The 17,578-nt window shown below is 27.8% G+C and overlaps 1 protein-coding gene across 4 annotated transcripts; it reads right to left on the reverse strand.

Annotated features, from left to right (window-relative positions):
• Nucleotides 1-1,608: 1,608 nt before the first annotated feature.
• LOC113853994 (autophagy-related protein 18f) lies at nt 1,609-8,824 on the reverse strand. Of its 4 annotated transcripts, none has more exons than XM_027484765.1 (9): nt 8,779-8,824; nt 7,508-7,737; nt 4,969-5,436; nt 4,471-4,890; nt 3,904-4,137; nt 2,962-3,789; nt 2,701-2,867; nt 2,141-2,495; nt 1,609-1,820 (listed from the first exon to the last, which is right to left on the reverse strand). In XM_027484765.1, exons 1-8 carry the CDS (start codon nt 8,792-8,794, stop codon nt 2,168-2,170), a joined length of 2,691 nt encoding a protein of 896 aa, XP_027340566.1. In that variant the 5' UTR covers nt 8,795-8,824; the 3' UTR covers nt 1,609-1,820; nt 2,141-2,167. The 4 variants fall into 4 exon arrangements, with proteins under 4 accessions (XP_027340566.1, XP_027340569.1, XP_027340567.1 ...); XM_027484768.1 differs by lacking the exon at nt 8,779-8,824 and having other exon boundaries at nt 3,904-3,928; nt 4,040-4,137; nt 7,508-7,798; XM_027484766.1 differs by lacking the exon at nt 8,779-8,824 and having other exon boundaries at nt 7,508-8,686.
• Nucleotides 8,825-17,578: the final 8,754 nt, after the last annotated feature.

Here is a 17,578-nt window from a genome sequence, read left to right on the forward strand (position 1 = left end):
CAATAAATGTATGTATTACTATTTATATTTATTTAATATATTAATAAAAATTCATGAAATATATCGCAAAACTCTTAATATAATATTTCCTCTTAAATAATTGTTACCAAAAATCCACTTAGGGGCAAGCTAGAAGGTAGACCTAGCGATCTTCTCAAATTTCTTTTCAAGTTATATATGAATAACTAATGCTATATCTCTTTCTATATTATACGCACTTACTAATTCTTTTAATATTTTATTAATAATTAAATAAACATATGAATATATTGAATAATTCAAAAATACAAAATGCATGTATATTTTTTAATTTAACAAGGTAGAGAATTTATAGAAAGATATTATAAAATGATTTAGAATTATGCATATGTAAATTATAATTTTTAGATATAAAAAAATAATGTAATTATACATATAAAAGTTTATTGAGCCTATCAATTGTCTAAGAAAGGCTATTGAACACGACATTCATTGGAAACGTACATGACAAAATGAGGGTCACAATTAGAGTACAACTAGAACGTGGTGCATATAATTATAAAAGAAAAATCTGATAAATATCTTTAGGTACTGGTTAAAATTTTAAAAATATGATTTTTTATTGAAAATATAATAAAAAAAGTTTATCCTTTTAAGCTTCAACAACACTTTCCTTGTTTAATTTCTTTTATCAGAACTGAGAATATGGAACAACCAGACCAGAAGGAAACTAGTTACCTTTTTTTAAAAATAAAAATCATAAGTTGTTCATAACTTTCAATTTCATGCCTACTTTTTATGCATCATTCATAATGGATGTTGATGTAACGGAGCACTTCTGTAGAAATTTATGCTTTATTTATATTCCACGCTCTTAAACTGTAATCTCTGTTTTAAATTTTCATATTCTTTTTCTATCAGCTACTTTGAACTATCATTGGTCACATCACATTTCATATTTTGCGTGACCCAATCAATCATTACCTTATCAAGTATAGGTCTTATCTCCAGGGATATACCGACTGAATATTGAGGGCTATATTAATAAGAAACTCAGTGAAATGGGAATTTTGACATTTGAGATATATTACTGCTTTTTCTTGCAAATTACTTGAAAATTATTAACATTTGATTTGTAAAGTTGCTTTTAAGTATCTAAACGTTACACTTTTTTAAAAATATAAGTACTTATTACATTTTTAATTTTGTGTATAACAATTACTTTTAATGGAATATACTGATTTTAAACATTTAAAATTAATCCAAAGACTGATATTAACAAAAGTGTAAATATAATCCAGACGGGCACTAATTGAGATTATAACTTTGGATCTTTCTTTTCGTTTTTTTAAATTGATAAAGCACTTAGATAGTTGGAAATTTTGATTCTGCATAAGTTGCAGGCAGTACATAACATATTTAAAATGAACTTAATTGTCAAAGAAAAACATACTGAATGAATATTAAATTTACAAATTACAAGGATTTTGTAACTATAATATCTATCTTTCGTTAAATTTTTTGCCTTCCTATAGAGTGCTTTATTCAATCAACAAAGTAATAATAATATAATAATACAGGATGATAGGGTAATCAATTTAATTAATAGAATAAAAAGAAAAGGGGAACATACAAAGTGATTCTATTATTTACACATTAAAAACTAATTATTGATATACATCTGTCTGTTATTTACAATGTCAACAGAAAAAGAAACCCATCATAGTATCCACAATTTTGCATCGTAGTCAAGCTACTCTTCAAGCTTCTCTACCTCTTCAACCATATTATATTAAGTGTTAATTAAGCCTCCAGTGCGAAATGAAAGAATAATTCCATGCCTAATTTAAAAGGGGAGAAAAGAACAAAGCCAAATACAATTACAAACAAATGGGTAAACAATAATATTAATAGGTAAATATATATACGGTTGATGAACAATTCTTGCACGAGCATAATGCGTATACACACAACTAACCAAAAAATAAAATAAAAAAACCATGATCAGGACTATGTGTCTTTTCATTATTTTAAAATATCATAGGTTTCTTATGGTTATGCCTATAAGCACTATGCTCATATAAGAATTACAAATGATTGAGCTATAAAAACATAGGAACTAAACATATGACAATTGACAAATCAAAGGTGAATAAATTACCTTCAATCAAATTCATCTTCATTTTCTTCAAAATGATTCTTCATTTTCAGGCCTTGTGTCACTATTTACAAACATGAGTTGAGCCTCCGTGTTTAAGTGCTCCCTTGTATTATTTACAATCTCATGCTGACTATATGGTTTAAGGGTGTCATTGTTATTTACAAAGCTTGCAGTTTCAGACAGCACCACATGATTATCCCACTCAGTTCCCCCAGTAACAGCATCACCACCATTAGTCACACACACAGGAGATCCCAAAACAATCCTGGGTGAAATCATGCCGTTTCCTGATGGCCCAGAAGTGGAACTGTGATGCAATACTTGTTCATTTGTCTTGCTATCCATAGCAGAAGTCCTATAACACAAGACAACCATAATTTTTCAATATCATAAGTATACAATGAAAGTTATATATAAAGGGAAAATTCAAGAATATGAAGTTGGAAAGAAACCAAAGAAAAATTTTCTTCATCAAAAAAGGTTACCAAGCTCATAAGTTGTGGCAATCCAGCCTTTCAAAAAATTGAATTGGGGTTATTAAGCAGCACATTCTTCAATACCTTGTTTGTTGCGATTTTGGAGTCTGAATATAGTCAAAAATTGGAACCAAGTCTTTTGATCTAGCTTCAATCATGCATGTTGGAATCCTTTCAATCTCAATTTCACCTCCTGAAGCAGCTTCTTCATCCATTACGGTAGACTCTTTTGACATTGAATGAAAATATATCTGGTTGGCAAAAGGATTATGGATTCAAATGTCAAGCCAAAGGACATAGCATAGGACATTAAAAGCACAGTTTTAATTTTGAAATAATATGTACCTCTGGCTTTGCCCACAATGGAATCTGAGCTTGATGCATTTGCAGTTCAGCTTCTGAAATATACAAATGGTGCTCTTCCACAAGACAGGGATTCACTTTCATGACTCCATTCTTGACTTTAGGGATATTGGTATTATCATCCTTTACTTCCTCCGGATATATTTTATTGCTGTCTTGAATTCCATTCTCACCATATATGTCCAAGTTATCTTCTCGATCTCTGCGACTGTGACTCTGACATATATTCCATTTATGGATAGCCTCAACTGCAAGTCTTGCATCAGCCTGTAGATTGGATTCATAAGCAGGAGACAATCCCGAAACAACAGCAGAATCTTGACCGGTTAATGTCCGCAGAGCATATTGTGTCATGGAACCAGAGGGTGAAAAGACCAACAGGTGATACTTTGACTTGGAAGTGTTCCCTTCAACATAGGCACCATTGCCTGTATAGTTACGGAAAGTTGAAGCAATAGCCCCAGAAAGGGCAGTCTTCCTACCGGTTGCAGCTGCAGCAGCACCACTAACAGTACCTCTCCAGCCATTAGCTCCATTCCTAATTCTGCTTACAACAGAAAGTGTGATTGGAGGGCCAGCCACAAACAGGGTCTGCTGTCTGGGTGTTTGCATGGCTGAATTATGAGACCAGCGAGCTGTGTGGTTAGTTGTAGCACCAAATGCACTATTTTTTGCCACAAAATTATCATCAAAAGACTGAATATTTATATATCCTCCTTGAGGATTTATGGCAAATAGATGGCTAGTGCCCCTTGAGGAACTAATCATAATCCACTTGCTGTCATAACTAAAACTGATATCTTGTATAACCTGAAAATTTCAATACAGAATTAATAGAGGTCCCAGTTGCTAGTAGATACACCATGAAAAAGAAAATGAATATGTATTAAACCAAAAGACAATTGGGAGTGAATATTCACTCACCGCATTTGTAAAGCCTCGTTGCAGCCTGTACAAATGAACATAAGAAGGACCAGCATCAGATGCTGACAAATTCTCACATACAGGCATTATCTTGAAAACATTTATATTATGACCCTGAACCGAAGCAGTCACTAACAAGGTACCACTAGGATCAAAGCATAATGCTGAAATGGGACTCTTGTGGGCCCGGAATTGGGCAACAACGTTTTTTGAGACAATATCCTTAACAATAACCTGAATGAGAAGAGGAACAAAGTTACCCAATATAAAATCATAGTTGAAGTGCACAAATTGCAACAATGACAATACTCACAACCAGAGACAAAAAAATGTAGCAAACTTCTATGTTTAGAAAGACATTACTTTGTTCAAAACAAGATTTGGACAAGCAATATAGGAAGAAACTGGATACAATTTTAGTAACAAACACAATTTAATATAAAGTACTATCTCAACCCAGCTAAGAATACCTAATGGACTGCTTTATCATATCTTTTTGAGCCAAAAAAATATTCCAGTGAAATATATATATATATAAGTCAACACAAAATCAAGAACAGCATTCACCATTCCAATGTTATCTGCATCTGTTGAATGGCCATTAATGATTCCATTTCCCTTAGAGCCAGAATTTACAGATTGTAATGAACCATTGCTATCAGAGCAGTATCTGGAAAGTTTCTTATACCCCATATCTCCAAGGGTCACAATCCCAGAAGCAAGATGCTTGCTTGACTCTTTGGCATAGTGTGCAATCAAGCTCCCGTTTGAAGAAAAACCAGGAAAGCTTGCAGAAGGTGTCAAATGTTGCGGGCTGACACGCCCTGAATTAGAGACTGCAACTGGACTTCCACTATAAGCCAACCATCTCGGACCCACCGCAAGTGGTCCATAACCTATGCCTCCAGCACCAGGGCAACTCATGAGTATAGGATTGGTAAGTAAAGTATAATCCCTTTCTAGCGTGGTAGCATTAAAACAGTGTATCTGCAAAACAATGACTCCATTAAACACTTCAAGAAAGCATGTACTAAAGGTAATTGGTATAGATTTTATAAAGTATACCTGAGTGGATTGAGAAACAGCAACTATTCGAGAACTGCACCTTACAGAATAAACAACTGATCTAAACTTCAGTACATGAACATATGATTGGGATTTCATAGAATAAAATTGAACAGTAGTTGGCAGATAGGTTCCATTTATTTGGTCATGAGAGTTTGAAGGGCTCCCATTGTGAGAGGTGGTCGTCAAACCATCCTGAACATTGCTGCCTCCTGCAAAGAATCCATCAGTGCAAACTACCAACAGTGGGCGGCTGTTTGCAAACTTGTCTTCTGATCTCTTTGATGCGATTGGATTTGGTACCATTTGCATAAAAGATACAGGACCATCATGTCTGGAAACTAGGTCTCGGACATTGTTTGATTCGTCCACATGCCAAACCTGGAAGCCAGATCGATAGCCTAGAAGAAGTACTTGCTGAATGACTTCACCCTCACCCTCTAACTTGTCAAACCCAGCCCAGATAACCTATATAAATTTAGAATTGAAAATGATTTATCATTCCTTAATAAAAGTTTAAAAATGTAAAAAGAAAATAAAGTATATTTATTCAGTAAGAAGAAAAAAGGCATCAAGAAATCTTAAATGCCAAACAAGAAATCAGATCCAACTTTGTGTATAAAACATTACTTCAAGAACTTGATGTCTACACTAGTAATGAAAGCAATTCACTAGACACTTAGAAGAAGGCTCAAACTATTCAAATCTACAGTCACCTTAATTGGTAAATTTATCAAACAACCAGGTTAATTCCAAAAGCAAGGTGATTTTGATTCCCTAAACCTATAAGTTTAGGCCACACACCCAAAAAAAATAAAATGAAAGTAATTTCAGTATAAATTATGTGCATGTCTGCAAAAGAAAACACCAAGGTTACATCACATTTAATTTAACTGACTCAATCCCAGATAAAGAACAGGAATTACACCACTTTGTCACATACAAAAGTCTTTTAATTCCATTATCATGAAAAAAGACACATAAAAGCACTATATCTTTCCAAATGGTTCATATCAATTAAATTTTATCCTTCAAAATCACACATGCAAATCTTTGTCCCTTACTGTGCACATTAATTCCTAATAAATACATATACACAAGCTCTACCCATGAGATGTTTGCCACTAAAACATAGAATAGCATTTCTTTACATAACAAACTTCCTACACTTGTATGACTACTTAACAAGCAGATGGTTGATATAATTGCCAAGAAAGAGATAGAGCTTACTTCTAACAAAGTTAATGAAATTAAAAGGATATTCATAACCAGGTAAAATTTGCAGCCCTAGAAGATATTTCAAACATTGTAAAACCCTGTATTCTAGAATGACCATGCCAAAGAAAATATATTAGCTGTCGATACCTTGCTAATTGATCAGAAGACCAAATATAAATGCAAAAAAACCTTTTGACCAATATTTAACCCATAACATTATGTCATGAGGTATGCCCCTGCTCATATTCAACACAAGTCATTATTCCTCAGTACCCAGGATGCTTAAACCCAAATATGCCTACATTTCTAGCCAAAATGAACAAAATATTAACTGGCAGCTAAAAACTCTTATATCATCAAACTACCAAAGAGAGCTAGACAAGTGGCAAGTGGCAACAAGATTAGCAGAAATAATAAGCTAAAAACCTGAAAAGAACCATACCACCAAATTATATGATATTGAAGTGTCAAGACATCTGCATATCCAAATTGTGAGAACACTTTACATTACTTTCTTAAATACAACCCACATCTACCAACGGTGGTTGGTTGCAGTTGAAGTGGACTATAACCCTATAGGAACTTTTCTTGCAATGTCAGGAGTTCAAACCCACTCTAAGGAGTAAAGAGGACTTCACCAAATCACCATTCCCAACCACAGCATTAGCCTCACAGCTATGTGCCTCTATGCCTATGAGGATACATTATCAAAGACCAAAGAAGTACAGCCTACATCATTTTCAATACACTTTGTTCTATAAAACATCCTTGCATAATAAACAAGACATGCATGGTCAACAACTTCACAAATTGGCAGCCACAAACTTGACTCAGCAAGTGCACACAGTAGGCTAACATGGCCAAACAATGAGATTTCTATCCCCAAATCACACACAATCTTCAACAAATTTCACATTAAAAAATAAATAAAAAATCATGCGACGTGCATGCAACAAATTCATGTATAGAATCTAGTAAATAAATTACTAAATACAAAATGAACCGAAGAAGCAATAACACTCACCATGCCTCAATAACTTAGTATGGACCAACATAATAACAACGACTACACAAAATTTGACTTGTAAAACCAATCCTCTAAAATTAGATAAAAAAACCTAAACTGTTCAATGGAATACATAATCAGGATTTCATATTAGTCACAAAGCCAGAGTCAATAACCAAAAATAAACGCCCTATAAATGCAAACCACTCAAGATCTTCAAAATTTAAATTCAACAAAAATCACAAGTTTGCCATAGTGACCAAGCAAGCAACTATTTCCAAATTGCCAAAAAGAATAGTCAGGACTCGGACATACCTGATCATGATCAGGGTCATCATCCCTATCCACAATCGATGAAGCAACCGATGCAGCAGACCGTGCTACAGTTGAAGCACCAGAGGAAACAATCCTCAGGTAGCTAGAGAGAGCACGAAAAGAGCTAGGAATGAAACCGTTGGTTCTGCCACCATTATTACCCTGATGAAGAAGCTGTTGTTTCTGAGCATCATTCCTCATCCCCATCACCAAACACACCAAAATAGCACCTACCCACAACACAACGATTAAAAATTCTTCAAATTCACCTTCAATCATAACCCCCCAAGTTCCCTCCCCTTTCAATCCGCCACCACTTCTTCACCCTCTTCCACCATCCACAACCTCACACACGTGCCTCCATACCCTTTGCCTCGCCCAAAGGTTCAAAATTTCAATCAAACCCACCAAAAAAGCAACCAACCCAAATCAAAATTTTCCTCTTTTTCCCAATTTTTGTTCAAAAACAGCACATAGGACAAAGAAGACAAAAAAAAAGTTGGAATTTTTCGGATTTTTCTTCAAACGAAAAATCAGTTTTCTTTTTCTCTATAAACAATGATCTTGCTGCTAATCACAAATGAAATAATAAACGATTCACCTAATTACATAAATCAAAAGAAAAAATATATATATGACAAAAAAAGAATGAAACTTTAAGGTTAAAAAATGTAAGATATGATTGAAGAGAGAGGATTGAAGAAGAGGGTGTTTTTGTTTGAGAAACCAGAAACCGCCGAGGAATCGTCGGAAGAGATCTGAGGAGAGAGAAAAACAAAAGCTAGAGAGAGAAAACAGTAGAAAGAAGGAAGAGAGAGATTGTTGGAATTGGTAATTGGATAACGAAGGAAGAAGCAAAATGAAATGGGAAAATAATAAAAAAGGGTCTTCGTTCACGTCTCTTCTCTATCTAAAAATTTTTATTAATTTTTTCAAAGATGTTTTTTTTTTTTTTTTTGTTGGGGTTGGTTTGGTTTGAGATTGTGTTATGTTTGTGTGTTTGCGTTGGTGTGTTGGAATTTCAAAGCTGTTCCTTCCAGTTCAACCAGAAACTAACCTCGTTCCCCTCTCTAATCTCTCTCTCTCTCTTTCTATGACTACACGTCTTGTCCATTATCAAACAGTGTCAAACAGTTTTCTTCTTCTTTTCACCACTTCCTTCTCTCTCCTCTCTCTCCCAAAAGCACATTAGCAATAACCCCACTTTTTATCTCACTAATAATTATAAAGTCTGTGATTAAAATGATTGATCAAATAAATTTAGCGTGTACCTGTCCCTGTTTCCATTGTGCTTTACATCTTCCAAGTTAGCCTGTTCATTTATGGAAGAATAATGAATGATACCTAAATATACATCACTTCACGTCTAAGATTTTATTAATTTGATCATAATTAACCTTTTGTTTTAGATATACATTAAGTACGTATCTGTTATCATTCTTACGAGTTTATTACTTTATTATACGTCCTAGTTAAGTAATTTTTATTTGAATTATATCAACGAAACTAATAATCTAAACTCTCAAAAATTAAGTAAACATGAATCATAGTAAAGAGATAAATGATGATGTATTTTAATTAAATTCTAATAAATAGACGTAGGGCTTGTTTATTTTATTATTAAATAATGTTTTTTATAATTTCTAATAAATATATATATACATACACTTAATAGCTTAAAATTAATCTTCCTCAACTTTTAATTAAGTAAACACGTATGTTTATTTTTGTCGTTGTATTTATAAAAAACAAATATTTAAATAAGAATCATGCTAATCAGCATTCATGGGATATTAATTAAAGAAATTAAAAATAAAATATATCACAAAGTACTATCCTCCTATTTATATAAAAAAATAAATACTTAATTTATTAAAAATAATAAAAAATAATTATATGTTATAAATTTATATTCTATTTCAAAATATGACAATATTAAATAATTAAATTGTTAACTATATATTAATTGAATGAATATATCCTATTTTATGGATGAAAGAAGAATACTTTGTTAACACAGAGTATAAAAATAACTTAGTAATTAATACATATAAGAAAGTATTTATTTCTTATATATAAGATCAATAAAATTTTAATAACTATTTTTTAAAAATAAAAATAAAGGTTATACTTTTTATTAAAAATTTAAAAATTGTTTCGAATATACTCTTTTTATTATATTTTTAATACACTTTTTATATAATTGGTTATTATTTATAAAAGTTGAAATATTTTTTCTAAAAAAATATATTTTAGAAGTATTCTTTACACATGCGCATATATATATATATATATATATATAAAGAACATTTTTTAAAAATATTATTAACATTTAAAAAATAATTTTATTTCTTAATCAATATTAAAAAAAAATACTTATTAGCATTTGTTATTGAATAATTAGATGAAATTTGGGACATTTAATAATTAAATTGAAAAAAAAAATTGGCTATTCTTATTAAAACGACAATCGAGGAAAAAAACCTTATGTTTACAATTTCGATACGTACGTGTAAAGTATCTGTTAATGAATTTAAAATTTATTATTTGTTTAAATTTTTTGAAAATGTATTTATATTTTAGCTTTTCTTTTGATTTTGTTGATATGTACACTAAACGTGTAGAAATAAAACTTAAACTTCTATCACTTATTTGGAAAAGTTTTTTTTTAAAAAAATCAATTAAAAAATCATAAAAATAAAATAATTATTCTTTTAAAATTATATAAATCAAGCGTGTTATTAATATACTTGCCTTTTTACTTTAAATTAAACGGATAAAAATTTTCTACGCATATATTTAAAATTTTTTGGCATCTTATAAATTCCGACGTTAAATACGAGTATTGTTAGTTTATGACTTGGCGCATTCCAAAACAACTTCAACGCACTTTAATTAAGTTCTATTTGTCTTTGAACAATAAATAAGTCAAATTAAAACAACTAACGCTTAGCCTTCTGAGTTGTTTCCAAAAAATCAATGATAAATGCAATAGTTGAAATTAGCCAAACATTTTGGTCGTAGAAAATTTTATCAATCACGTGAGTTGAGACACGGATCAAATATATGAGACTTTGCATAGTGGGTTTATAAAGCAATAAATCTTCAACTATGCAATCAAAATTGCACTTTTTCAACTACCTTAGCCCCTCTTTGCACCCTTTTCTTCCTTTTAAGGATTGAAACTGATTATTAGCCAGGAACCAAGAAAGTGAGAAAGGAAATTAAGGTATCCAAATTGGCGCAGAAAATCTTCCCATAAGTTATTATAGACGTGTTTTAAGCATGTTTTTTCCTCTTAATTTCATGTTTATTATCTCAACTTAGTCATTTCTTGATAAATATGTTTTCCTACGTAATTAATCGTCAAAAGTTTCATTTCCCATTCTTCAAGAAAGGTGGGGGGACCAAAAATTTTAGGCCACCCAATTAGGGGAATTGGAATGGCCCATCACCTATAAATTATTGGTTATTCTATTAGTATCAATTGTTGTGATCCATTTCGCAGCTCATATATGTGACAAAGCTCTAAACAAAAACAGACCTCTTAAAAATTTCCAATGTGTTTTCAACTTAATATAATGTGCACTCGCATCTTTTACCAAACCTAGCTAGAAGAACAAGCACGCACAATAAAATAAAAAAAAAAACACCATCTTATTGTAATGGCAGTTACAAACGCTTCTACTTGCTTAAGAAATATTCAAATATATAGGGAAGTTCGATAGTTATTTTCTGGGACTTGGGGGGTGAAGGATATTGGCTCTAATTTCTGTCTACGTATGTAATATGCATGCGAATCAAGACAAGCTTGTTGTAAAACAGGCTTTAGAAGCTTAAATTTTATGGCCTGTTCAGTGGAAATGATAACAAAATAGGATTCTCTCTCTCTATCTATTGTGTTTTTGTTTAACTAACATGATAAGATGACTCTATCTTATATGCATGTTTTATTATGTTTTTAGTATAGATTTGGTTGTGTATAATAATCTAATTAAAAAACAAATAAAAACAAGATAACATATTACATTTAATTTATTTTTTTTATTATCTCCTAATTTATTATTTTAATATACATAATAGATTCTATTTTTATCATATATTATTATGAAATTCTACTATTTTAGCATATCTTATTAATTAAACAAGCCCTTTTGATAGCAAAACACTGGCAAGTAATTCTAACCTAAATAATCAAGAAATTCCAAATCAACCCTTACTTTTTTTAAAAGTAAATTAAACACAAAGAAAATGTATAATTTCACGAGAACAATTTTAAAAGAATCATCAATATATTGTTTAATGCATTATTTTAAATATAAATTTTACTATTAATTAAAATTCATACAAGTATGAGTGAGTTTTATTAAATATTATTTTAGGAATATGATATTTTCATTATAGTGTAAATCTTTAAAAAAATTTAAATGAAAAGATTTTTTTTATTTTTTTATTATTTATAAAACTGATATATTTATTTACCCTATGCAGATATTAGATAGAATGAACTATTTTTTTTATTAAAATTTATAAAAATTAAAGTTTAAATATTCTTTTAAAATAAATAAACAGATCTGAAACATATAAAAAGTTGCTAATGGGATTGTGCAACAAACTATTTTCTGGAAGAATTGTTAATGCTACTTCGCACAATCAACTCCTCTCGTTCATGAAGAAGGGTCTGTTTCTTATGAACAAGATCTCGAATGCGATCTCGAAGCTTTTTCATGCATTTTGCCACGTCTTTCGGATCGATTGGAAGCCGGTGCTCTGAATATTGTCGAATGGTAATTTCGAGATCTATGTTTTCAATTTCTTTCTCTATTTGGAAAAGTCTTTCAGCACTTGTTAAATCCATCTCCTTTTACTTTCAAAACTTACATTGTTTATAAATTCAAATCAATTTTAATTAATAATAAGAAATATATTTTTAAATATAATATATATTACTAATTTTAATAGATCTGCACCTATTTAAGATTTGCAGCTTATTGCGAATCTACAATAGGAAAATTAAAAGGGAATAAAACCTGTGACACACATAGCAATTTTTATTTAACTAGGAACAAGGAATTGATTGCTAGAAAAGAAATGCTTTGTTCTTTTGCCTTTGCTAGACATAATCAGTAATGGCGTCATAATTCACCCACATAACACCACTACTACTCAAGACCTTTTTGACATTAACGTAAGATATGCATTTTGTTGCTCTAGAGGGCAAAAGCACAATTTAATCATATATTACTATAACTGACTTTAAAAGAATGCTCATTAAAAATAAGATATTCATATCGTTGATGTCGTTAGGAGCTACAAATAATTGATCTTGGTATACATTGTCATTTGTCAATGCAAATGAATTTAAGTTATTGGTTTGAGTTACTATTCATTTTTAGTAAAGTAAATATAAGTTTTGTTTATAAAGATTCTTTGAAACTATACATATATACGGATAGTTTTACATTGACATAGCTAAACTTTGATACATTATACGGATATCATCAAATTAAAAAAACATAAACAAAAATTTCTTAAAATTATATTAATTATCTTTATTATTTTTTTTAGTTTATTATTTGTATATATCTTTTGTTTTTCTTATTTATTACTTTGACATTCCACGTCTTTATTTTTGCTCGCCGATAAAGCATTGGTGTATAAATGCATAATATCTCAAAGAAAATTGTTATTGATCAATACATTAAAACTATAAACTTTTTGTTAAAAAAATATTATTAACACACTCTTATTATAATTTTAAATAAACCTTTAATGATAATTTTTCATAATTTTTATTAACTTTTTTAATTAATATTCCTATAATACCTTAATTTAAATATTAATTCTCCCTTCATCTTAAAGAGACTTTTTCTAAATAGCCTGGTGTGATTATTATAATATCTTACAAATTTAAAAATATTTACGTTAACGGCAATAATTTTTTAAATGGTTAAAAAGTATATAGTTTCAACCACTCATATGTTGTCAAGTATTTTTAATTCTTTTATAAAATATATATACATATTGTGTTATTATTTATTGAAACCATAATAATCCTGATATCGTGCAAAAATTTCTCATAAAAGGACAATTAAGTTTTTGCACGTTGACATATCCACCAGTTCTCTCTGAGGGATAATATTTTTATTAAAAAAATTACGATAATTCATATAAAAGTACAAAAAGGTAAATTTATGTCATTAATTGTCTTATTAATAAAAAAGCATATATTAAAAGTGTTAATATAAAGCTTTTTTACTTTTTTTACCTATAAAAAGTTATATATTTTGTTTTTCGTTTATATCTTTGTCTAACTTGTTATAGAAATAAAGTTTTAAGAATATCATTTCTTATTTTTATCCTTCGTCAATTTTTAAAAAAAATTAAAATAGAAAAAAGTAAAAAAATAGACAAACATAAGTTTTTCTCTTAAAAATAACCTTAAACTTGTGAATAATAACTTTTATTTTTTACTTGATTAAAAAAAAGAAAAAAGAAAGATATAAATGCATTTTGTTTGTCCAATTGAATGAAAAAAAAAAAAACTTTTAGAAACAAACTTCAAAATTTTTCTTATCTTCATTTTCTTTCAAATTTTTTCTTTCCTCTTACTGACCCACCAAACAAAGAGTTAAATCTAAGCAAATTCAGTGTAATGAATAAATTAAGAAATATACACCAATTGTCCCTAAATAGCAACTCCTCTAACAAATAAGAATGGATATTTCTAACATATATATATATATATTGAAGCATGTAATGGCTCTATGAATTTCTTTCTCATATATTAACTCATCAATTAATGACAATTATATCAATAGTTGGTCTTCGAGAACGTATTACCTGAATCAAAGAGGCTGCCCAATTGAATAACTTTGACCTTGATCCTCCAAATCTCACGTATGTTTAGATCCCACACTGATGATATATGTAACTGTAATTTCTGAGTTGGATGATGTGAATCGAAGTGTTTGTTCGTATATGTATATATACATATAAACGTGCTTGTTTTATAATGATGTGCACGCTGAGGTTTATTTTAATGCAAGAGATTAATGGTTAGCATGCTTAGCTGATTTAAGCTAAATATAATAATAAAAGGTCACACAGGTAGCATGCTTAAGCACAATTTAGTGATGCGCACCGTTTAAAGACATGCATAATATATGCAAGGCGTCAATTAACGGTAAGCATGTTACACATATAGAAGAGAACGGATGAGATTTTAAAGCTCTATACATAAGCATGTATTGTTATATATATAAATGATTTAAAGTTGGCTTCATACAAAGTTTCAATCACTAGCATGATTTAAATTTCTCTTCTTTTTTCAATTATACAGTTTCTTTGCAATTTATTTATTTCCTCTCTCACTCTTACACCTATATATGATTAAATACTTTAATTTAAACAATATCACATTTTGATATTTTTTTATCTTTGTATTTAATTGAATACAAAATATGAAATGTGTCACTAGAAAGTTAAATTTTATTTTTTTATATTTAAATAAATATTTTATTTATTTTTTAAATCATGATCATATATTTTATACTTTATTACAAAATTTATAAATATTATTTTTATTGCGTTAAAAAACAAATTTCATTTATATCACTTAAATTTCTTTACATGATTTCTTTTATGTTTAATCTCTAACTTTATAATCACATACATTGTTCTTATTAGATACGATTTTAATAATATTACAATAGAAAACTCATTACATAAGAATTATAGTTATTCCAAGTTAAATAGTTATATATACTATTATTATATTGAAAATTATTTATAACACTTATATAATAATTCATATAATATTTTTATAATAAATAAATTAAATATATTATTATTCTTAATGTGTATTTATATGTAAATTTAATATTACCTTCTTTTACATTCTTATAATTTATTATATTTTATTATTAATTTATTCATACATTAATCTTAACAATATTATATTATATTAAAAATGTTTAAAAATAATATTAAGTAAAATATCACAATCAATTCTTTAATTTTATATATGTAAAATTACATTTACTATTCTAAAGGTATCATAATATTCTTATAAAAATATATTTTAGAATACTTCATTTATTAATATAATTTATAATAGAAAACATGTCAATAGCATAAAGGTTCACAGCATATACATTAACAAATATTACTTATTCATATAATGTGTCAAAATTTTTAAAATTTAAGATTAAGTTTAATTTAAAATTGTCTACACTTATAATGAATTTAAAATTAAAATTTTAAAATGTCAAATAAAATTGACATTAAATTTAGGTAATATTTATTTAAACCAAAATTATAAATATAAAAATGACTTCTAAATTTAGTATATTCATAAATTAGTAAATTAAATTTGTAAGATAAGGATGAATTTTATTTATCAAAATTTTTATTATATGTCTAAGAATACCTATTAAGAAGTTAAAAATAAAATTTTTAATATCTTAAAAAATTAAAATCATTTAAGACATGTTTTTTAAGTTTAAATAAGGTTTTGAACAATTAAAAATATTAGTTTTTATTTTATTTTATAATTTGAACTCAAAAACTATTTTTTTAAAATTGTTTATCTTTGATATTTTTTTTTTCATGCGTCTATGCAATATCCAACTTAAATTTAAATTTTACTTTTACTCTTTATACTTTTAAATTAAATTTTAAAAGTCATAACTTTATAAGTTAGAGTATTGTATTATCGTCTCAATTAAATTGCATGAGTTAACTCAGATGTTTATATATATAAAAAAATCAAAATAAATTAACCAATTATCAATAGATAAATCAGGTATAAATAAAAAATAATAATTTTTCATGAATTAGATTGAAGCCATTAATATTATATTTAAAGTTGAGTAAAATAACTAATAACATTTTTTATTAAAAATTAAATATTTATTATATTTTATAACTTAATATATTAAATATATTTGAAGTGGAGAAGTTACTTAAAAAATAAGATGAATATTTCTTTTATAAATATTAAATTTTGTTAATATAAAAATTGAATAACGTGAGATATTTGAGTAAGTCATGTATGTAAAACTTTAAATAAATTAAATATTTATAAATAGTTAAATACTTACATTTATTTATATTTTAAAAAAAATATATTAAATATTAAAATAAAATCATAAGAAAAACTGTTAATTAATTTTTATTTATTGAGTCTGTATGTTATATTTGAGAAGATTTTTAATTGAATAAAAAAAATAAAATATAATTTTTTAAAAAAATATTGTTTTTATTTACTGGGAAAAATCTATATAAAAAAAAAGAATTTCGCGGGAATGAAAAACTTACGGACAGAAATATTAATGGGAGTCCTAAATTAGCGGATAGATAGATTACTTGGACGATACGAGTCGGCGCCATTGTTTTTCTTATTTTACCAATTTGTCATCTTCTTCCGTATTGGTCAGCGCCAGCTGTTTCTTCATTCTTTTTTATTGCCTCTTTCTTCCATCTTAAATATTTAAAATTTTTATATTTTTTAAAATAAATTTTTTATTTTCTTGATTATAAGAGTATGCTATGGCTAATGGTTTATTGAAGAAATCGAGGTTGTTTAATATAAAAAGTAAATTGCATTATTTTCTTATATATATATATAATACTTTAATTTATTTTAATAGAAGTAATACTTTAAAATAAAACTATTGTAATTCCTAACATTGATAATTATTTTTAAAATTTTATGTTAAATTTAAATTTTTAAATAAAAATAAATATTTTAAGTGAATTTATAATATTAATAGAATATGTATTTAAAAGTTCTTTAAATATTTTATAATCCTAAAAAATAATAATATAATATCCAAAATCGATTAATAATTATATTAAGAGGCTCCTTTGGTTATTGTTATTAAAAAAAATTTATATTAAAATAGAAGGAAATACGACATAATTTAGCAATAAGTTTTTTTGAACTTATTTTATTTGATACTTTTTGTGGACAATAAAATTTATTAACTCAATTATTGGGTTAATTTTTAAGAAATATATTAAAATTTTAAATTATTTGTGCTTTATCAAATAATTTATAAATAAACA

Source organism: Abrus precatorius, unplaced genomic scaffold (genome assembly GCF_003935025.1).
Source record: "Abrus precatorius isolate BTA unplaced genomic scaffold, Abrus_2018 Scaffold11, whole genome shotgun sequence".
Classification (NCBI taxonomy): Eukaryota; Viridiplantae; Streptophyta; class Magnoliopsida; order Fabales; family Fabaceae; genus Abrus; species Abrus precatorius.